This window comes from Populus trichocarpa, chromosome 10 (genome assembly GCF_000002775.5).
Source record: "Populus trichocarpa isolate Nisqually-1 chromosome 10, P.trichocarpa_v4.1, whole genome shotgun sequence".
In the NCBI taxonomy this organism is placed as follows: Eukaryota; Viridiplantae; Streptophyta; class Magnoliopsida; order Malpighiales; family Salicaceae; genus Populus; species Populus trichocarpa.
In genome coordinates this window covers 8507758-8532730 of record NC_037294.2, presented here as the reverse complement: position 1 = coordinate 8532730, position 24973 = coordinate 8507758, and the positions used below count along the sequence as shown (strand labels likewise).

At 35.1% G+C, this 24973-nt stretch overlaps 1 protein-coding gene across 1 annotated transcript; it reads right to left on the bottom strand.

Moving 5' to 3' along the window:
• Window positions 1-23076: 23076 nt before the first annotated feature.
• Window positions 23077-24710, bottom strand: LOC112328871 (stemmadenine O-acetyltransferase). The gene has a single exon (XM_024610021.2). It carries the CDS (start codon window positions 24616-24618, stop codon window positions 23326-23328), a length of 1293 nt encoding a protein of 430 aa, XP_024465789.1. The 5' UTR covers window positions 24619-24710; the 3' UTR covers window positions 23077-23325.
• Window positions 24711-24973: the final 263 nt, after the last annotated feature.

The window sequence follows — 24973 nt, the reverse complement described above, 5'->3', positions numbered from 1 at the left end:
TGTTGGATTAAATTGGATGACATAATTATTCACCTTAGTTCATTTTGTGTTAAAAAATAATGTAACTCATGTCTTAAAACTTTACCTAACAATTTAAATTTTTAGGTTGAAATGGTTTATTGATATGATATGAAAGCTTTAATGACCAAGTGATCATGAGTTCAAATTTTATTATCCCTGTTTATTTGATAAAAATTAAACATAAAGTCGTATGAACTTGTTTAAGTTAATTTCAAGTTTAAAAGATTTTCATTTCAAAAGATATATTAGAGAATAATAAATTGAGAATAATAAATTGAGATGACTTTTTAAGGGTTTGATGAGTTCAAAGTTTTGTGTTTGAATCTAGTATTGCCTGTTTTGATTTTATGATATATATATTCCTTGCCGGCGCGATATATATCAAGGATAGATGTTAATTTATACTACATAGTTTCCTCGAGCAGTATGCAGTGCATTTTATATATAGCTTTGTATAAGAGTATTGCCTAAGCCACATACACAGTAACTGCTACAACTGCATATGTGACTTGACTAGCGTTGCTTCTACCAATATTTTAAGCCTTGTTGAAATCATAGAGCAAATTAAGTTATCCTGTGGCTTTGAAGAAAGCCAAACAGACTCCATCCACCTTTTTTAACGAGCTTGCTTCTACCATGCATGTCTTCTTTAGAAACAGCTTGTTAATCATTTTCGATGCGTCTGCCAGCATTATGCTCTCATTTTTAGGATGCTAACACATAAAATAGGGTTAGGATGACAAGCTTTTATTGACATCAAAATATACTTTTACATTACTTTATAATAATACATTTAAATATGGCTCTAGCTAATCGAGTATCAAAAATATCATCTTAATATAAAAAATTAAAGTATTATATAAAATCACAAAATACATTTTTGTTAAAGAATAATATAAATCATATCTTTAGACCTCACTTAAAAGTTTAAGCTATTGGAATGAGATTGTTCTTTGACATGGTATCAAAACTTTGATGACGAAGCGGTCATGAGTTCAAATTTTATCATCTCTATTTATTTGATAAAAATTAAGCACAATGTAGTGTGAGTTTGTGCAAGTTTCAACTCCAAAGGATTTTAATTTAAGGAATGTGTTAGAGAATAATATAAATCATATCTTAAAACCTCATCTAAAAATTTAAGTTATTAAATTGAGATGATTCTTTGATAAATTTTAGATTATTCTCTCTTATTTTTGCGTTTCATGTATTCGATATTCTTCATTCTCCTTGTAACGTAACCTTTAAGGGTTTTCACAGATTCAAGGTGGTCTGATTTCCTCCTCCGTGGAGTAGAAAAGACATGTTTGGAACCTAAATTTATATACTTCCTCGTACTTTTTTATGGTGATGATTTGAAGATGTGTGAAGAAAACGTAAGAAGACTTAACAAGCAAAGCAATAAAAAAAAGAAAGCCATAAGAGTCGGAGGACCAAAATGTCGCACGTGTGCGGCGTCGTGGCGAACCGTCCACCCTCAAGAAAACTATAAAGGTCTATCTGGCAAATATAGGGAGACAAGAAATTCTTGTCTTTTATCAGTGAAAAATTTGAATGGGAGTCGCCACCTAGTATTCTGGTCACTAGGAACCCTAACTGGTCTTAGAGATCGGGTACGGAGACTGGTTGTGTAAAGGGAAGGTATTAGCACCCCAACTACGCCCTACCTAAGGTAAGCTGCATTGTTTTATTGTCTGATAAAATCTAACGTCTTGTTGTGGTTTCTATTTGTCGGTCTGTTTATGATTTAAGAAAAGTCCTCCTCTGTAAAGAGATCCTTATCTTATCAGGTAAAAACATAATTGTTTTATGTCGTCAAAAGAAATACCTTTTTAATATCGAAAATACATTTTACATATAAATTCGTAATCCCTGATACTTAAACAAAACAAAATATTTTTTTTGAAATTTTTGCAATTTTGGCCAATGTTCTCTTGACTTTAATAAACTGGTTATTAAAGCCAAAATACATACTAAAACATTGTTTTTTGGTGTATGAAAAACACAATATGATTTTTTAGCTTTAAGACACTTGGCCGTATGCACAAAACAAATTTTTTTTTTTTAATGTTTTGATGAAAACCGGGTATTTTAATACCAGATTTGTATTTTTACGGTATAAAAATACAAACTAATATAAGGGCTGGGCACAACTATTCGGGCTGGGCCAATCTGGCCCAGCCATGAACAGTGGCTCTCAAATTTTCACATGCTACGTGAACAGTGGAGGCTGGCAACAAAGGAGAAGAAGGAAGAAGAGAGAGCCGGGGGAACTGACCTGTGGTGGCTACTATGGAGGCTCATAGTGGTGCTAGCTGGTGACGGTGATGCTGGCGGTGAAATGGTGGCTGCTCCAGGCGGCGGTCTTTCTCTCTTCTCTCCTATTTTTTCCTTCTATTCTTCACTGTTTTTTTTACTGCCCTCTCCCCCTTCTTTTTTCTTTTAGTCTTAAGCTCTTTTTTTTTTCCTTCGGTCTTTAGAGCCTCCACTGCTCTCTCTCTTCTCCTTTTTTTTCTCTCCTTGTCTCCCCTGTATTTATAGGCAAAAAACAGGGGGGAGAGAGGCCGGGACGGCTATTGTGCTGCCGCCCCTCCACCACCCAAGGGGCACATCTCCTCCCTTTTCTTGACTTCAAAATCAATTTTTCTTGCAATCAAACCCTCCATAAATACAATTAAACCTTCACTAAAATTTAATTGAGTCCATAAACATCTAATTTTTGGACTTTTCTTCCTCAAATTGAATTTTCTTTGTCAACAAGACTCTCATCAGTCAACAAAATACCGTCAAATTTCAATCTTTGTATTTTGAAACCTTCTCAACCAATTTTTAACCATTTTCTAAGCGTTCTGGCATCCTCTTTTCAATGTTATATTTTTTTGATAATTTTTTTTATTTTTTTGTATTTTTTGAAGAGAGAAAAAATATGAATTGGGGAATAACCCAAAAATAAGTTATGACAGTTGCCTCCCTCTTTACAATGCTTACGATCGAAATCTCGCAAGAGGTTTTAAATTGTAAGCTTTGTAAAGAAGAAAAAGGAAAACGATCACATTATTTTGGGCAACCTTCCCCTTTTGAAGAAAATTGCTTTGCTTTCACGGGCGACTGCCCTCTTGAAAAAACGGTCTATTTTCACAGGCGACTTGCCCACACATACTCAAAGTGATCTATTTTCAGGGGCGACTAGCCCATACACTCACGCTTACCCTGGTCTATTTTCATGGGCGACCTGCCCACACATACTCAAAGTGGTCTATTTTTAGGGGCGACCAACCCACACACTCACACTTACCTTGGTCTATTTTCATGAGCAACATGCCCAAGTAGAAAAAGGAAGAGTGGTCTTATTATAATGGGTGACCTACCCAGGTGAAGGAATGGTCTCATTGTAATGGGTGACCTACCAAAAAAATGGGAAAAAGGAAGAGCGATCTTGTTGTCATAGGTGACCTACCCAGGTGGAGGAATAATCTCATTGTAATGGGTGACCTACCCAAATAAAAAAAAAATATGAAGAATGGTCGCATTGTAATGAGTGACCTACCCAGAAAAAGGATGGCGAGGCTCAAAGGCACACTCGAAATGAGGTAGGGTTAGAAAACGGACTGCCCAAGAGGCGAGGGCTCAAAGGCGCACTAAAAAAAAAGGTAAGGGCTCAAAGACGCACTTGAAAAAGGAAGTGAGGGCTCAAAGGCACACTAAAAAAGAAGGTGAGGGCTCAAAGGCACACTCGAAAAAGGAAGCGAGGGCTCAAAGGCACACTCAAAAGAAAGCGAGGGCTCAACGACGCACTCGAAAAGGAGGTAGGGTTAGAAAACGCACTACCTAAGAGATGGTGGCTCAAAAGCGCACTCAAAAGAAAGTGAGGGCTCAACGGCGCACTCGAAAAGGAAGTGAGGGCTCAACGGCACACTTGAAAAGGAGGTGAGGGCACAAAGACGCACTCAAAATGAGGTAGGGTTATAAAACGCACTACCCGAGAAGTGATGGTGTAACACCAATCTGTCAATGATGAAAGCAATACATTATGATTGATATGCATGTATACTTACCTGAGAAATATAGGTCCCCCATTTCTGACACTCATTTGTTTACTTTTCGAAGCCTTCCTTGTTTTTTTGTGCCAGCTCATTAGTGTGCCAGCCATCCATTCAATTATAAATGCAGTGTTTATCGTAGGTTGTCCGCGATGATTTCTGCTCTCTTTCCTTACCAAGCATGACCGTGCCCCCAAGTGTGGTGTTGCTTGATTCATCATGAATGAGCTTAACCAATCATTCATCTTCTGGATTCTCCTGAGAAATTGTTCTCTCATTGATTGTGCGCATCGTGCCAACACTCATTAAGAGGTTTTCTATTGTCGACCTCATCTGAGATTGCCAATCAGTCATGAACTTGCCTCTAGTGAAAACAATACTCTTCAAGTATATGTTATCATCAGTCTTCTTGGAAACTATCCAGTCGTCTAGATATGCATCTCACAGCTTGCAGTAAAAGGCTCATCGTTGTATGCTCAATGTTCTTTTCAACAAATTCTTCTCAGCTCATCTAATCAGATTGTGAAAAGAAATATCTCGACCTCATCAATGATGTTGCTTTTATCACTCATATTCAGGCAGTGAAGTGCGTCTTTAGCTAGATGACGATATGAAGATGTTCTTTCTATGCAGCATTGTTGTACAATTAGTCTCGATGTTGTGCATCTCTTCAATATTCATTCAAATATAGTCATGACAACATTAATCGATAACCATGCTTTGAAGAGTGACGATGTGAAGATGTCCTACAGGTGCATCTTTGTTCCACATTCAGTCTTGGTGATTTGCATCTTTTCAACATTCATTTACATTCAATCATGTTCACATCAGTCGGTAGTCATGCTTCAAAGGATAAACCTAAGATAACGATATGAAGATGTCCTTCCAGTGCAGCATTGTTCCACAATCAGTCTTGGTGGTATGTATCCTTCCGACATTCATTAAAAAAATAGCTATGTGATAACATCTTCTAGGAGTCATAGCCATGTTCACAGGGAAAACCCAAATGACAATATGAAGATATCCTTCAGGCACATCTTTGCTCTCAATTGCGGCTAACGTTCACTTGGATCATGATTGTCTTCGAACTATATTGCTCCCAGTATGATCTAAATATGCTTGTTCATTGATTATCTTTCTTTGAACCACATTGCCCTCAGTTCATTGATTTATCATTTAATCATCTTTCATTGTCCCCTAGCTGGTCTGAATATTGCTTGTTTTTCCTTCTCAGAGTCCACTATATTGCCCCCTAGCTGCTCAACTTTTCAAGGAGTATCGAGAAGTGCCAATATAATTTCTGTCAAGGATTTTGCAAATTCGGTCAATGTTCTTCGTGTTTGACAATCTTGTTCTGGAATCAACTCTCATATTTCAAAGATAATGTCTATTCAAGTCTAATTGTTGAAATGAAAGCATAGAGATGTCAGTTTTGGAAAAGATTTTGAAAATCAAGCTTCTTTGATAAAAAAAAAAAGCCTAACACACGTTATTCAAAATATACAGTCCTTTGATTGTCATGTATTTTGAAAACAGAAATTGACCTGTTGTCAGATTAAAATGGCTTTTTCATGGTTCTTTGTATCCATTTTAGACTCTGAGTTTGGATACCTCTTTTGATGATTTGTGATGAGGTGACCTTCTGTATATTCCAAAAAAACAACATGCTAAAGTCAAAACTTGAGGCTTTATCAAGGAAGGGTGTTTTCCTTTTTTAGCATTTATTTTATCAGCATGCATAATAACAAGTAGCTTATGGAAAAGCTCTTCAAGTTTTGAGAGTGTCATTTATCGGTTCAAATTGCTTACTTGATCAAAAAGGGCTTTTAGAAGCACATAATGTAGGCTATGGTTCATGGCTATGAAAGAAAGAAATTTCACAAGTTTAAAAGGTGTTTGAGGGTTTTTAAGACTAAGGATCACTTGTGCTTATTTCCTGACCTTTTTCTTTTGAATTTCTTTCCAAAATGGTTTGTCATGCCCCTAGTGTCGGGTTCAGGCTCTTTCTCTTTGTTTTCTTCATTTTTGTTTGGTTGAGCATAATTACCTTAGTTGTTTTTATGAGAAGCTCAAATCTTTTGGATCCTTTGGTTTTTCTTTATCATGCCCCAGCTTTGCGTGGGCAGCTTTGATCATTGAGTTTTTTCGCACCCCCCCAGTGTGGGGTGTGATCCTAGTCAATGTTATTTTCAAAAATGTAATAGGCTCAAAATGGGATTGCAAAGGATATATTTCAGCCTTGTGAAAGGATTATCAAAGATGGTCTTCCTCATCTCAAACTCATACATTGAGGATCGATAGGTCTTGCTTTCATGCACGTATGCAAAGTGATTTATTCATTCAAATAAAACTCAGCTTTTGAGTCACCTCATGGGGTTTTTTTTTTTGTCTTTGTTTTGTCTTTTTCTTTCAAGTTTTCTAGGTATATAGTTACCCTTCTAAGGAATCATTTGAATTTTTAGAATTCGTTTGTTTTGGACAAACACCAACATGATTTCTGTTTTTTGTATTAAACTTTGGAGGTCCCAAAAAAATCCTTGAAAACATATGAGAACATGTATAGATTTTGGAAGAAAAGAAAAAACACCGAAGGATTCTTTGTGTTGTAGTTTTGTGAGCAAAAGTTGTGCTCAAAATGTTATTTACATGTAATAACAACAAAAAGGAGTGGGATATGAACACAGGAAAACACATGATTTTATTTAATAAGGAAGACTCTTTTGACAGAGAAAGTCTTGTGGCATTATGAGCTTACCAACAAGACTGAAACAGGTTGAAACAAAAAATCAAGAAGCTTTGAAGGCATGATCAACCAGAGGTAGTTATTTTTTGACAGAACAAGAACAGGCTACATTCTGCAACTGTGGTGCAATTCCCCTTCGGTTAGCCTTCCCACAAAAGCTTTTGCAGAAATGTTGGATTGTGTTGAGGCTCTTGACCATGTTTGCTCCCAATTTCTTCTGGATGAGTCGTTGTTGGGGTTTGAACAAAGATGATAGGTGGATTCGAAGGAACTTCACCAGAGTTATTTCCCAGTATTTGCTCGAGTAAACTAGAGGTGAGCCACACTTGTCTTTATAGACTCCAACTTTTCTTGAAAATGAATGTTACGGTGAGCACACTCTTCATCTTCCATGCTTCTCACTCTAAGTCGGGTGTTGTAGACTCGTAGGGGACCTATATTTCAACCTGCTATATGTATGCACGTTATTTACAATGATTGGATGTATATGTCTGATGCAAATGGATGTATATGTCTTGTAGAGAGTTCATAATCTAAGGTTAGGTTTGGGCCATTACATGATGGGTGACTTGCTACCTGGTCTCAAAAGGGTCTCTTGTTGTCCCAGTGATCGCCCCGTAAAGGCAATATGGGGGCTCAGCAAGTAATGGGATGGCATGTGTACCAATCATTACCAGTCTAAGCACTCAGCGAAGAGTTGGGGTTTACACAAACTTAAACCTTGACAAAAAGTCGTAAGGTAAGCTTCTAGTCCCCCACTTAACCTAGAGTTTTCAATGTAACTCGTACAAAAATGCTAATGATGCGTGAAGCAATTTTACAATGCAAACAAATATGTATGAAATTAAAGTGTATGAGCAAATGAGGAAATACATATTAACAATGACACAAACCAAACAATAAAACATAATAATTAAACAAAAACAAAGCTTAGTCCACAAGGTCTCCAGTGGAGTCGTCATTCTGTCGCACGTGTGCGGCGTCGAGGTGAACCGTCCAACCTCAAGGAAACTATAAAGGTCTATCTAGCAAATATGGGGAGACAACAAATTCTTGTCTTTTATCAGTGAAAAATTTGAATGGGAGTCGCCACCTAGTATTCTGGTCACTAGGAACCCTAACTGGTCTCAGAGATCGGGTACGGAGACTGGTTGTGTAAAGGGAAGGTATTAGCACCCCAACTACGCCCTACCTAAGGTAAGCTGCATTGTTTTATTGTCTGATAAAATCTAAGGTCTTGTTGTGGTTTCTAATTGTCGGTCTGTCTATGGTTTAAGAAAAGTCCTCCTCTGTAAGGAGATCCTTATTTTATAAGGTAAAAACCTAACTGTTTTATGTCGTCAAAAGAAATATCTTTTTAATATCGGGAATATATTTACGTATAAATTCGTAATCCCGGATACTAAAACAAAACAAAATATTTTTTTTTGGAATTTTTGCAATTTTGTCCAATGTTCTCTTGACTTTAATAAACTGGTTATTAAAGCAAAAATGCATGCTAAAACATTGTTTTTTGGTGTATGAAAAACACAATATGATTTTTTAGCTTTAAGACACTTGGCCGTATGCACAAAACAAAAATATTTTTTTTATGTTTTGACGAAAATCAGGTATTTTAATACCAGATTTGTATTTTTACGGTATAAAAATACTAACTAATATTAAGCAAAATTTAGTAGAAAAATACACGGAAAAATTACAATTTCAAAAAAAAAATTAAATTTTCTTTTCTTTTTCCTTTTTTTTGGTTCAGACCCAACTATTCGGGCTGGGCCAATCTAGAATATTCACTGGCGCCAGAGTCAGGAATATTACACGCAAACCATCATAGCATAAACCAACAAATGTTAGCAATTTATGACAAAACCAGCAATGCAACCTGCATCATGTATGACGTTTAAGGGGTGATAATATCTTCCCTTTTGCGTAACCAGTCCCGTACCATAGAATCTCTGTTGACCAGTCAGGGTTTCTAGTGACCATAATACTAGGTGGCTACTCCTTAAACAAGACCATTCCCCATTAAAAAACAAGATGCCAGAAATTAGTTCTTTTCATCGAAAATTTTTTAAGGCTGTCGTAATGTCAGGTGTGACATTATGTGTGGTAAAAAAAGGGTAACATAAGAATGATTAAAGAAAAAGTTTAATGAAAGATTTGGCAAGGACTATTCTATATAACAGTTTGAATTATCTGGCATATTAGGTACTAATTCATATTTTATGCAATTAAACTGGATTAAGAATATGTTTTTTGCTTTTTATTTCTTAATGATGCATCTTGGATTTGTTTTTATAATCTTAATTTTGTTTATACTAGAATAAATTTGTTAAGAAATAAGGAGCTTGTACACTACAAGCTTTCACAGTTTTACCAACAGAACTATTCCGTCGGTCTATGATTCAGAGTTCGTCGGTAACTTTTTTACCGATGACATCCCTGACGGAAACCGTCCGTCGACTTTCCTTTCATCGGTAATACCTAATTCCGTCGCTACATCGGTCGGTAAAAAAAAACAATTGCCAATAGTTTTACAGACGAAAATTATGCGCCAAAAAAAAAAAATTCCCGCTTGAAATATATCGACGGATTGATTCCGTCGGTGATAGTGGCATATCCAGTAAATATTTTTCAGCTCTCGGTTAAATGTCGACGGACTATAGCCCTCGATAACTTTATCGGTGAGTGTGTGAAATACCAACAGAATATATCCGTCTGTAAATTCGTCGATGATTGTGGCATTTGCACCAAGCTACTGTGAAATGCCGACGGAAATACTCCGTCTATAAATTTGTCGGTACGATTGGTATTTCCCGCTCTCTGTATTGTTTTTTATGTTACCTAGTTGCCGCGTGATTTTTCCATTCCCTCCTCATAATAGTGTCATGCGCACTGTCCCGGTCGAATTTGTCCTGTGTATAAATAATTAATTTATATAAAAATAATAGTTTATTTACAATTATATTAATAATTTATTAGAAATAAGCTGGAAATTAGAAATTAACACCAACCTCAAATCTGTCAAACCATACATCGATTTGAGGTATCCATTCAGGATGTCTGGATACTTGACTCCATTGAAATAATGGAATCTCCATCGATGATTTAAACGCCGATGATATTACTCGGGCGACCTCAATGTTTGTGAACCTGAAAATAAATTAAATTAATGAAATATTGATTAGTTGTTCATAAATTATGTTATAATTTAAAAAAAAAAACTAAAACCTTAACAAACTTACATTGAAAGGTTATCCTTCCACTGTGCCTCGTACTTGCGGGTGATTGATTCCGCTACAAAGGCACGCTGCCTCTGTGTTGTGAAACCGTGCTGGAAGAGGCAGCATCGGTTGACGACGCAAGTGCCTCTTCTTGACAGGCACCTAAGGATATGTCATCCTCGCTGCTGGAAGAACTAGCTACAACCATACGTGAACGACGAGCTATGGATTTCGTTCTACGCATCTACACAATTTTATACGAATAATTATATAATTAAATTTGAATATTAAAAAAAATTCGGCAGCACCTCCCCTATACTGGAGACTCCCAAACTTTTCAAACCTGCAAATATTGACAATAGTTATAACCAATTGACCCCATCTATACTAATCTTGTATTTAACATAACATCTATACAAATAATATTCATACTAATTACAAGGTAAATTCAACATTAACAATTACAATTCAACAAATTATTCAATTATTATAGAAATACAAACAATAAAATATATTCAATAAATTCAAAAAAAACTCTAGACTAACAATTAAAATTAATGGAAATAATTAAACACAAATCATGCAATAATAGAGTAAAATTGAGAGAAAATAATTAAATTTATTCCAACATATTCAATTGCTAATTACAAGGTAAATTCAACATTAACAATTACAATTCAACAAATTATTCAATTATTATACAAACAATAAAATATTGCCAATAAATTCAAAAACAAAAAACTCTAGACTAACAATTAAAATTAATGGAAATAATTAAACACAAATCATGCAATAATAGAGTAAAATTACTAATTATTCCAACATATTCAATTACTAATTACAAGGTAAATTCAACATTAACAATTACAATTCAACAAATTATTCAATTATTATGGCAATACAAACAATAAAATATTGCCAATAAATTCAAAAAAAAAAACTCTAGAATAACAATTAAAATTAATGAAAATTGACAGGACCAAAAGATTGATGTTTTCTCCCAAGTGTAGGAGTGTCGAAGTAATAAATAACCCAGCAAGACCGGAGTCGAACCACAGGGAGGTTAACTATATAAATTATAAATAACAACAACAACAATAATAAGTTAAAGAGAGTTTTGAGATGTGATATTGATGTAAGTATTAAACAAGGATAAAATAATTGTCAAGGTTAGAGGATCCACTAATGGTATTTCAAACAAGTATATTATAAACTCTTTTTATTACTCAACTGGAAATTACACACAAAGGAGGTTCCAATCAGATTATAAATTGTTAACATGATTACATTAGTTATCTTATTCGAATAATGTTAATACTTGTAAATGTTGTCAGGCATTCATGATTATAACTTATATTAATAACAAATCAAGCTCCTTTCATAGCACAGGTGTCGGTTATACCATACGGTTGGGCTATGAAAGTGCCAAGTATTTATTGTACCAAGGGTTATACAACATAAATCTAGATTAAGCAAAACTTAAGCATTACAAAATATAAAGAGAGAGCAAAAACATGATCTTGATCTGAAAACCAAGATGCCTAAATACATGGCAAATACCTCCTTTTATAGGCCAAAATTCGAAACTATTGATTTGTTGACTAATTATTGAGTGGGTGGCCACATCTTGACTTGGTGACAATCCTTATCTTCTTGTTTGCAAAAAACATAATTGATAACGTCATAATTTGAACAGACTTAAATCATGAAAGTTCTAGGAAGTTGTCTCAGCTTTCCAGGAAAAAACGTTGAGCTCATTTGGACTTCTAGAACTCGAGATATGGGCTGAACACTGAACAGTGTCTGGGCTGCAGGACATATTCAGACTTCTCTGTTGTTGCTGCAATTTGGACTTGAAAACGGCCTTTTTACATCTTGGACTCCGCATGAAAGTTTTAGGCCTATGTCTTAGCTTTCCATCCATATAAGGCAGACCTAAATCCGAGATCTACAGCTCCAGATATGACCCAATTACCAAACAGTATTCTAGTTTGCACTGAACCAGCATCTCTTTTCTAAGTCTGGCCCTCTCTTTGTCCTTTCAATTTCCGTACTTAAACTCATCAATCAATCCTTTCATTTATGTGATAGGCATGTATTTAAGATGAACATTTACCATAAATTAAAGGTATCTTATGGTATCAGACTTGTTATTATAAAACATGCTTTAATTAAGGAGTTATTGATACTTTAAGTGCAAAATGATGATATAAAACCTTGATAAAAATGCATTTTCAAGTACTAATCACACCCCCCAACCAGTTTATTTCTAGTCCCTAGTAATCAAAGCGTTAAAATAGAAAAACAATTTGAAAATTCTACAAAGCAAGGCATTTATCATTCAACTTCCATTAATCTATCTAGATAAACAAACTCTCATTAAATTTATATATCTGCTCAATACCTCTTAAATAAAATATTAATAAACCTTCCTTTTTATGTGTTCAATGTATGAAAACATAGATGATGGGGCTTTTATTTGAAGAAAACAATATTATGTTCTAATGTTTAAGGTTAACTTCCTTGGGTTGGGATTATTATCTTTTTTTTTTCTTCTTTTCTCTCTTTTTTTTTCTTTTTTTTTAAAAATATATATACATATAACTTAAAATACAATGCATTTTTAACCCATGTAACGAGCTTTCGGCTAATGACTCCTAGACCAGTTGGTCTTAGGGCATTAGGTGTTGAGACACCCCTTCGAGCTTAGTAACTCGGGTTGCAGATACTGATACGTAGATAGTGCAATGTTTGATTCCCTTAAGCTTTTCTCCTCAACCCATGTAACAAGCTTTGGGCCAATAGCTCCCAAGATAGTTGACTTTAGGGTATTAGGTGTTAAAACAACGCTTCGGGCTTAATTGCTTAGGTTAGGGAGGCTACGAAACCAAACTTATCTACGTTTATATTATTATCATTTTTTTTTTTTGCAAATTATATACTATCCCTTTCCCTTAGTTGTTACCTTTAACAAAAGAACATAAATAATAATCCAATTTGCAACCCACAATCATATGTTAAAGTGTGTGTGTGAAAATGAAGGTTTAAGAATACTTGTTAAATGAGTATATGAGCAGAATTAAGTGATAACAATACGAGAGTTTGTAAACCTAAATATTTCAAGAAGTATTCTGATAGACCTTGTTATGAATATTGCAAATAACCATTAGAAAATGTTTACTAAGATGTGTCTCAAGAGTCAATAAAATTCCTCCTTTGCCATCCTAGTAATAACAGTTTTGCCAAATGGTTTTAAAAACAAAAACAGTTAGTTGGTTAGGTTTTTTTTTGTCAACTACTACCCTCTCCCCCCAACCAAAACGAGACATTTTCCTCAATGTTCTAAGGTAGAAAGATAGAGTATAGAAGTCATCACCTGAAGCAGCGAACACTGACAAACCTGAAACACACTTAAACAAATATAAGAAATAACAAAACAAAATAATATGCTATTAATAAAACCAAAAGACACAATGATTCACAAACGAAGGCTCAAATCTAATCTAAGCTTTTTATGGCTTTTCTTAGTTGACCAATTTATACAACTCATGGAAGGATCAATTACAGGGATGAAAGATTGTAGTTGGTCAATCAATTATTCAGTAGTAGCAGCAGAGATTATGATTTGTCATGCCGAAGATGTTAGAAATTCCTGTTCCACAGCTTGATCAAGAAAAGACAACAAATTATCATAAAAACCATTAACATTTAACAGACCTATAGGTTTATGGTGAATGTGCAGTTGGGCCCAAGAGGAAATATGAAAGATCTCTTCCAATGTGCCCAAACCACCTGGTAAGGCAATGAAGGCGTCAGCATGGTTAAACATTGCATTCAATCGATCAGACATGGTGGAGACCTGTAGTTCCTCTCCAATTGTTTTTCCAATGATGTCCCTTTTTGCTAAAGCTTTGGGGACGACCCTCAAAACTTGACTGCCTCCTAAAAATGCAGCTATTGACACACCCCCCCATTAAGCCAAGGCTGCCTCCTCCATACACTAAATGAATCTTTCTCTCAGCTAGTACTTGACTAAGATGATTTGCTGATTCTAAAAAATCATTTTCTTTCCCAGGACTGGATCTACCGAAAGCACAAATATTTCTTATGTGATGACTTGAGGAACCTGCCATTTCTACACACTTTTATATTTGTTGAATGTATGGGTTGAGTATAAATGAAAGGAAGGAAGAGAGGATTTTATAGATGAGAAATTGAAAATGCAATTATACCACCTATATGTAGGCCAACTGGAGTCTCTCTCTCTCTCTCTCTCTCTCTCTCTCTCTCTCTCTCTATTTATTTATTTATTTTGAAAAAAAAAACATGTGTATGTACAGGTAGTTGTGATTGTGGCTCACATCTTCCCTTGGTTTTACATCCAAGAACGGCTTAAACGCCCTCTATGGGTCGAGGATAGGCTTCCTATCCAGTTTTTTTAAAAACTGGCAAACAGGGTCTTTTATAGTCAGATTCCCAAGACTAAGTCGATCATGTTCTTTATGGAATTGTGGCCATAAATCATGAATTGCACGATGCACATCTCCACTAGAATATGTTTCAAAAGTCAATAGAAGATTATCTAAAGATTCCTTATGTTTTAAAATAAATCCAGACTTTTGACAATTTTCACAAGCATTGCAGAACACATGTGTGTCTTTGAACATGGTGGGCCAATAAAATCTACATTGTAAGATTTTTGCAGTCGTCTTTTTTGACGAGAAATGACTCCCACATGCCTCAGAATGACAAAGTTTAATGACACTACTTACCTCATTGTCCGCAATGCATCTTTGAAATATTTAATCAGGACAATATTTGAATAAGTAGGGGTCATCGCATTAAAAGTTCTTCACTTCTTTCAAAAACTTTCCTTTGTCTTCGGTATTCCAATGAGCTGGCAAATCTCCTGAAGCAAGAAAATTGATATTTTTAGCAAACCAAGGCATTAAACTAAGAGAAAGTAAGGATTCGTCAGGAATGTAATCATCGATTGGTGTGATGTCAAATGTCAAATCTGTTGTCAATCTTGACAAATGATCTGTGACAACATTTTTGGTGCCTTTTTCATCTGTGATTTCTTCCTGAGAATAAATCATTTGCAATTCTTCAGATTCATCAAAATCAGTTTTACTCAAGGTAGATTCAAATTGATCATAAACTAATTCTTCAATGAAATCTACTTCTTATAAATCATTATCATCTCCAAGTTGCTTGCAAATATTGAAAATATTCATCTCTAATGTCATGTTTCCAAAAGATAGCTTCATCGGTCCATTCCTACTATTAATCAATGCATTAGAAGTTGCAAGAAACGGACGTCCTAAAATAACAGAAAATGAATTACATGCTTCAACAGGTTGTGTGTCTAAGACACTAAAATCCACAGGATAAATGAATTTATCAACTTGTACTAACACATCTTCAACTATTCCTCTAGACACTTTTATAGATCTATCGGCAAGTAAAAGAGTTACAGAAGTTGGTTTTAACTCACCTATATTAAGACTTTAAAAAACCAAATATGGAAGTAAATTCACACTAGCTCCAAGATCAAGTAAAGCTCTTTCAATTTTATATTCTCCAATAAAGCAAGAAATTGTAGGACAACCAGGGTCTTTATATTTCAAAGCATTATTGTTCTGAAGAATGTCACTTCTTCGGCTAAAAAGGCTTTCTTTTTCACATTCAATTTTCTCTTCACAATGCATAGATCTTTTAAAAATTTAGCAAAAGAAGAAACTTGTTTAATAGCATCCAGAAAAGGTATATTGATCCTTACCTGCTTGAAAGTTTCAAAGATTTCAGAGTTGTGATTGATTTTCCTTTGTTTGGTCATGGCATGAGGAAATGGAAGTGTTGGCGGGGAATCAATCTTTTCTTTGCAATATTCAGATTCAACCCCTTCCTTACCCTTAGAGATTGACTCATCATCTTTCTCACAAGGTTCAAGAATGGGTTTTTCAATAACCTTACCACTGCGAAGAGTGATGACTGATTTGACTTGATCCATGTGTTGGCTTCCAGAACTACTTGCATTTACATTGTATTTCCCTTTTGGATTTTGTTGTGGTTGAGATGGAAACTTACCTTTCTCTTGAAAACTGAGAGCAGATGTCAATTTTGCAAGAGTATCTTTAAAATCTGTCATGCTTTGAGCAAGTTGAGTGTTGATTGTCTCTTGCTTTTCAATGAATGCATGCAATGTTTCCTTAAGATTTCTTCTTGGAAGTGGAGCATAAGGAGGTGCATATCCATGAGAATTTTGGAAATTATAGTGTGTTTGAAACGGTGGCTGTGAAGTTTGTGCATTATTGTTATCACTTTTCCAATTGAAATTTGGGTGATTTCTCCAACCAGGGTTGTATGTTCCTAAGTATGGGTTATGATTGGGCATTTGGAAACTGTTTAAAGCATGGGCTTGTTCATGGAGACATTCCTTAAAAGAAGGCAAAGTTGGACAATCATTGGTTGAATGTTCATTAGTTTCACAGATTTGACACATAATGTCTTGAACAGATTTTAGTTGACCACTCTTTTTAAATTCAAGTGCCTCGACTTTTCTAACTAAAGATGCAAATTTGGCTTGGAGGTCATGATCTTCCCTAAGGTTGTACATACCTCCACTAGATGTATGAGGTTGAGTTTTACTTGGTGCCTCATAAGCGCTTGTAGTGTCTTAATTTTGAGCATTTTCAGCTAGCAAGTATAGGTACTCCATTGCTTCATCAGGGTCTTTATTTTCAAAAGTTCCATTGCACATCAATTCCACCATTTATCTATTTTTAGGTGTTAACCCTTCATAAAAATATGAAATCAATCTCCATGTTTCAAAACCATGATGAGGGCAAGTATTAAGCAAGTCTCGATACCTATCCCAACATTGGTAAAATGTTTCTCCTGATTTTTGAGTGAAAGTGGTGATTTGTCTTTTGAAAGAGTTTGTTCTGTGAGATGGAAAAAACTTTTTTAAAAATTGTTGTCACATTTCATCCCAAGCACGAATGGATCCTGACCTAAGATTTTGTAGCTATGTTTTAGCTTTATCTTTTAATGAAAAAGGAAAAAGCTTTAATCTAATGGTATTCATGCTACAATTTAAGTCATTATAGGTGTTACAGACTTCTTCAAATTCTTTCAAATGCAAGTATGGATTTTCTAGATCTAAGACATAAAAAAGGTAAAAGTTGAATAATGTCTGGCTTAAAATCGAAGTGAGATGCATCAGGAGGAAAAACTATACATGAGGGTACACTTGTTCTTGTAGAATTCATGTGGTCTCTAAGTGTTCTAACTCGATTATTCTCATTATTCTCATTATGAAGCGATTGATTATCCTTTTCGGCCATGTTTTCTGAAAATGATGAGGATTCCCTAGAAGTCTACCACTTAATGTACGTGACCAAACTGTCATGCACGTGTAGGAAAAGAATGAAATGGAAGAAAAGAAAAGAAACAAAACAAAACAAAACAAATGAAAGAAAAGTTAGATAAAAGGAAAGAAAAGAAAAGACAATAAAATAAAATATATAATTTATACAGTAATTTACCTTCCCCGGCAACAGCGCCAAAAACTTGACACGACCAAAAGATTGATATCTTCTCCCAAGTGTAGGAGTGTCGAAGTAATAAATAACCCGGCAAGACCGGGGTCGAACCGCAGGGAGGTTAATTATATAAATTATAAATGATGATGATGATGATGATGATGATGATGATGTAAATAGGACATTGAGATGTAAGATTAATGTGAGGATTAAACAATGATAAAAACAGTTGTCAAAGTTAGAGGATCCACTAATGGTATTTCAAATAAGTATAGTATAAATTTTTTATATTACTCAACTAGAAACTACTCACAAAGGAGGTTCCAATCGAATGATTTGTCATTGATAGCTCATTATAAATTATTAACATGATTATATTAATTATCTTATTTAAGTATCACCAAACTTTTAAATATTGTCAGGAATTCATGATGCTAACTTATGTTAACAACAAATCAAGTTCCTTTTATAGCACAGATGTAGGTTATACCATACGGTTGGCTATGAAGTGTCAAGTATTTGTTGTACCAAGTGTTATACAACACAAATCTAGATTAACCATTTAACAAGCAAGGTATTAAGAATTAATAAGAAAAAAATGATAAGACATGTTAATAGCAAGTTGTTTAGGATATAAGCATTGAAGTCCATATTGAATTTATATTATACTTATCCTAACACCATTACTGAAACCTTTTTACCTTGACATAATGAACTTAGCTAAACATAATAAAGAAGAGAAACATAGATAAACAAGATAAGATCATAATTATTAAGTATAGTAAAGGAAATGAAAACCATAAACAAGAGATTAAGGAAAATATAACATGGAATAAAACTTGAACATTACAAAATACAAAAAAAAATAGCAAGAGCAAGATATTGATCTGAACAACCAAAATGCCTAAATGCATGGCAAATGCCTCCTTTTATAGGCCAAAATTTGGAACTATTGATTTGATGACTAATTGTTGAGTGGGTAGCCACATCTTGACTTGGTGACAATCCTTATCTTCTTGTCTGAAAAAAATGTCATTGCTTACATCAGAATTTGAACAGATTTTTGTCATGAAAGTTCTAGGAAAATATCTCAGCTTTCCAACTAAAAAAGAATCGGTGCATTTGAACTTCTAGAACTCGAGATATGGGCTGAACACTAAACAGTATCTGGGCTGTAGGATAGATTCGGACTTCTCCGTTGTTGCTACAATTTGAACTTGAAAATGGCCTTTTTGAATCTTGAAATCCTCATGAAAGTTTTAGGCCTATGTCTTAGCTTTCCATCCATATAGAGCAGACCTAAATCCCAGTTCTACAGCTCCAGTTATGATCCAATGATTGAACAGTGTTCCAGTTTAGACTAAACCAGCATCTCTTTCCTAAGCTTAGCCCTTTATTTGTCTTCTCAATTTCAGTAGTTAAACTCATCAATCAATCCTTTCATTTATGTGATAGGCCTGCATTTAAGATAAACATTTACCATAAATTAAAGGTATCTTATATTATTAGATATGTTATTATAAAACATGCTCTAGCTAACGAGTTATTGATACTTCAAGTGTAAAATGATGATATAAAACCTTGATAAAAATGCACTTTTAAGTACTAATCAGGATGCAACATCCTTTTCAACTCTGCCGACAAAGAAATCTTTTCTGTTCTTTCTATACCTGTAATTATGTGGCAAGAAACAACGGTGACAGTAAAAAAAAAAAGCTTTACCTCCGTTTGTTAGCGTGAATGCCTTATTGTTTTTCATGCAGTATAGACATGCTAGTTTCCCATGCGTACTCCAACCAGAAAGCATTCTATAAGCTGGAAAATCATTGATAGTCCACATCAAAGTCGCCCTTATAACAAAAAAAATTTTCCTCGATATATCATAAGTCAAAGCTCCGGAGGACCACAACTACGCCAACTCATTAATCAACGGTCGAAGACAAACATTTGTAATCCAGCCCGGGCTGCTTGGACTGGGTATGACAGTAGATAAAAACATGAACTCCGGCCTCATACATATTCCCGATGGCAAGTTATAAACCGTGAGTATGACCGACCAACAAGAATAAGGAGGAGCAAATGACCCGAATGGGTTGAATCCGTCTGTACACAACCCAAGACGCACGTTCCTTGATTCAGCTGAAAAGTGAGGATGCACACTGTTAAAGTGTTTCCACGCTTCGTCATCAGAAGGATGCACAATAACTCCATCAACCGCATCATGTGATTGGTGCCATGTCATATGCTCAGCAGTCCTTGGTGACATGAATAACCTCTGTAGTCTAGGTGTGATTGGGAAGTATCTAAGTTTTTTAAATGCCACTAGAGTCTTTCCCCTACCAGTTCTGGGTTTGTAACGGGAATGCCCGCATGTCATGCACTCGGTCAGCTCAGCATTTTCAAGGTAGTATAACATGCAGAAGTTAGGGCACATGTCAATTTTCTAGTATCCTAAACCGAGGGGTTTCATCATGGACTTCGCAGCATAGAAGTTCTCTTTCAGCCTGTTCCCTTCAGGTAAAATGCTTCTCGCCCATTCAATAATTTTGTCATACTCGGCCTCACTCAACCCGTGATTTGACTTGATGGTGAACACCTGTGCTACGGCCGATAATTTACTGTGGTTCGTGCAGCCATCCCATAATGGTTCGTCAGAATCTTTCAACAAATCAAAAAACCTAGCTGCATATGCATTAGGTTCTTCTTCTACGATTGGACATTGACTGATATTACCTTGATTCATTCTCATTGCATCCATAACCATATTCTTGTAAGTTTAGTGTTGTCATTTGTTGCTTCATGCACATTGTTAGCACTAGAAGTTGACCTAACCACCCTTTCTCCCATTCTCTTATTACGAACGAATACTTCTCCATGTGCATACCAACACCAGTAATTCTCCATAAACCCTTTGTGTAGGAGATGCATCATTACAACATCTGGATGCAGATACTTTTTATTTTGACACTTCCTGCATAGACACCTAATACCGCCTCTGGTAAAATTTCTGGGAATAGATGTTGTGAAATTAATAAAACCCTGAACCCCGTTACAATAATTCATCCTCCGCAATCCTTGGGGTGAATCTCGATACATCCATGAACGGTCATCCATGACTTCTATTGAACCTTTATAAAATTATGATGACAAGTATTAATTAACTATGATAGGTAAATAAATTTGCAAAAATATTGGTATACCTCGAGATTATCCAACAAACTAATTACAACTTCTCATAAATATTAAATATTCATTATCAATTATCAACGTCCATACAAATTAATACATATAAATTTACGGAAATTACAACTCCGTAATACCATTGATAAAAATTAAAACGGATCTGTTAAACAAGCTATTAATTATTTCAAAACAACACATGTAATTCGGTAATTCAATAAAGTTTCAACAATTTACAAACAAATACAATTTTACAAAATCTAAAACAAACCATATTCATATACTACAAGTTTGTTTGAGAAATAACAATAAAACATGTACATATACTAACAAAATACATATACTAAAAAAACAATAAAATTGACATTTAAATGTTAAAAATTAAAAAGATAGAATTACTTACAAAAACTGATAAAATTCATCGGTAAATCAGAACACGGATGTTGTGACCACAAAACTTCAAGAAATATGACTTGTTGTGCTGAGAAGAGGGAGTTTTTTTTTGGGGGGGGGGGGTGGGGCTGGTTGTTTGCAGTATAGGAGAGTTGGGATGAGGAAAAAGAAGGAAAAATAGGGGAGGAGAGGGTCGACAGAGTGGTCATTTATTAACTTTTGCCGACGGACTCACCGACGGATGTATTCCGTCAGTGATTCCGTCAGCCATTCTGACGGTAAATAGGCCACGTCACTATACGGAGATTCCGGTTTCAATCCCTCGGTGATTCTGTCGGCAATTCGAATGGTGAATTGGTCACGTCACCGTACGGAGCTGCCGTTTTGAATCCCTCGGTGATTCTGTCGGTAAAATCACCCGCAAAAACTTCCACGTCAGCGAACCACCCTTTTTCTTTAATTCTGAATATTCTGTCTGTCATTTCGTCAATAAATATCGACCGAAGTAGTCCGCCAGTATATATCGATGGAATTACAGACAGAAAAAATTCCGTCGGTAATTGTGACTGTAAATTACCGACAGAATTATTTCGTCGGTAATTCCGTTGGTATTAAGCGAATTTCTGGTAGTGGTAACATATTAGAATAATGACTACTTGTATATTGTTATGCTACGATAACTATTGCTATTGCTGTATCTTTTCTTTGTTTTGTTGGATTTACAAATGGTAAGGCAAATTGCATTGCAGCATGTTCTTTCTTCCACAATCTGCACCAACCAATTTCAAGCAACCTCTTCTTCGAGCATTGAATGGAGGGTTTGACAAATTCAAGATTCCTTTAAATGAATTGAGATATTCTATTTTTTTGGAAACATAATAAAATATTAAATTTAAATTGAATAGACAAGATTCAGTTTATAATATATATAAACGGTAACAATTTAAAACATAATCTTTATTATTTTATTTTTCTCCAATAATTCAGATTATTTAATTCAAAATGAATAGCTATATTTTTTACGACTGAATATTGGGGATTATAATGACAAATTAAATCTCTAATTTCCCATCAAATTTTAATATTTATGCAATTAAGCTCATGATTTGATCAAATTAACTCTTTAAAATTGCAAGTTGACCTCCAGACTTTAATTTCCTCCAATTAAAGTCAAAAATTGATTTTAAATATAATTTTTTTTCTTCCAATTAAGTCCTCAATAAAATTAACTAAGCCTTTCTCAATTCTCATTGAATCCTTACCTATTCAAATTTGTGTTTCTTTACCCTAGATAAAAATATTTTCACTAGTGGAGCTTTTTTCAGTAGAAATTGGCTTGCCAATTTTACCAATCTTATGCATTTTAGTTCTCTAATTTTTCCGCTTGTCATAAACTTTTTAATGAAAGGTTTGCCATTCTAGGTACTAATTAATTTTTGATGCAATTATACTGGATTGAGAATATGTTATTCGCTTTTTATTTCTCAATGTTGTATTTTGGATTCGTTCTTATAATCCTAATTTTGTTTATATTATTATAAATTTGTTAAGAAATAAGGAGCTGCTTGCAACATATTAGAATAATTAGTATCGTTTCTTTGTTTTGTTGGATTTACAAATGGTAAGGCACGTTGCATTGCAGGCGCATGTTCTTTCTTCCACAAGCTGCACCAACCAATTTCAAGCAATTAACCTCTTCTTCGTGCATCGAATGGAGGGTTTGACAAATTCAAGACATTCCTTTAAATGAATTGAGATATTCTATTTTCTAGGAAACATAATCATATATTTGTTAAATTTAAAATATTAAATTTAAATTGAATAGACAAGATTCAGTTTATAATATAAACGGTAACAATTTAAAACATAATCTTTATTATTTTATTTTTCTCCAATAATTCAGATTATTTAATTCACAATGAATAGCTAAATTTGAAACATAATCGAACGGACATGTAGGATCCAAATCTCTTTTCAACGGGTCCCTTTTGATTTTCATGTCGTTCTTTCTTCTTCTTCTTCTTTTATTTTAATTTGTTGAATTTACATACTAAATTAATAATACATCGAAAAGCTTATAATATTACCCAGATTGATTCAACACAGTCGAAACCACCATAAGGACATTAAGAAAGTACTTACCAATATACTAATAACGATATGTAATTAATGTAGTCTGTTTAACATTTGGTTGGTACAATATACTGAAGCAACTCCTCATCCTCTTGGAATTTGGCCATGTCTTCCTCCTTCAAGTGCACAAGTGCTTCTATTCCATCACCTGATGCAGTGTCCATGAAAACAACTAGGTTCTTGAAGGTGAGACTTGGAGAGCCTACCCATATAGGTTTCGCCCACCCAAAATCAGCTTCATACAAAGGAAACCTGCACAAGCTTGTGAAGTTCAAAGAAACCACCTCACCTCTGAGAAATCTTGCAGCTTGTTCTTTCATGAAGCCCAAGTGCTCACTGCCCTTTTGAAGTTTCTTCACGTATTCTTTGTCAACTTTACCAATTGAGTCTCTGATCTGACTAACAAGATTGTAGTTTTCCTCGCCAGTATCAATGGATGGAATTGTGAATGCAATCCGATAGTAGTTTCCGAAGGAGTATTCTGGGAGCGGAGGTTCCGTCCTCGAGCGCAGGTTCACTGCATGAACCATGGAGTAAATTCTTTCAGGTCTTGATTCTACTTTAGTGGCAGCTGTGAAGCGTTGCCATATGAATACTGACAAGGCCTCAACACGTGATGGTGGTCGCTGATTTTCCAAGCTTCCACTTGCAGGACTGCATTTTTCTTTTAGCAGCTCTATTGAAGAGGAGCGGAACACGAACCTTTTTGTCACAACATCTTCTTTAGTGATACCAGTGGCTGGTTTAAACCCTGATATGTTGATAGGTGGGAAGAGAGTTGCAGAGATAAACTCTGGTCTTGATATGTGATCTGCTTCTCCACGAGCAGTGGCAGCCCAATATTTGATAAACGTGAACAGTGATGATGCATCTCCAACTTTGTGTGAGATGCACAGACCAATAACAATTCCACCACACTCAAAGATGTTGTACTGGATGCCTAGAGGCAGTTCTTCAGCATCATCTAGTGCAAATGGGATCAACTTGTTGAGTTCACTAGGTTCTGGATTCTCAACAACTTGTGGAAGTCGGCACTTGACTTCTGCCTGGAAAAATGGAATGCCCTCATCGTTGCACTCTACGAAAAGGTTGTCCTTAATACGTCCGGCTAAGGGATAGTAAAGGTTTAAGACCTCAGACAAGGATTGCTTGAGCTGGTTAGGTTTCTCTATGTTGTTGATCTTGACATCACCGTCTGCTGGATAGAAGAGGAGCAAAGGGTTATAGGTTGGGGGAGAGATTTGATCAAGAAAGGAGAGCTGGTAATGGCGAAGGTGATCTGGGGTTGGAGAAGATGGCTTGATGATCTCGTTGGAGATTACTTCAATTTCAATCTTCATTTCAGCTGGTAATTAACTTGGTCGTTTCCCAGAAGTGTGTGTAGTTATCAATTGTGTATTTGGAATTCTACCTTCGTTGCGAAGCTCTTATATAGAGCTGCTAATTCCTACCATGAAAATTAACTCGTCTCCTAATTTCGTAAAATAATGAAATATATATATATATATGGTAGAGATGAGGTCTTTTTCACTATGATAGACAATAATATACACTTCTTTCGAAACTGGAAAAAATCACGTTGAAAATCTTTGATTAAGAGAAGCAAGAAAGAATGTGATAGGGCAAAGGGAACAAGAAAGATTCTGATAGGGCAGAGGTGCCACTGTTCAAATAAACGTACGGTATAAGATTTCT

Excerpts from the sequence above, each read along its gene's own strand:
- LOC112328871 (XM_024610021.2), bottom strand. The coding sequence starts at position 24,618 with ATGAAGATTGAAATTGAAGTAATCTCCAACGAGATCATCAAGCCATCT.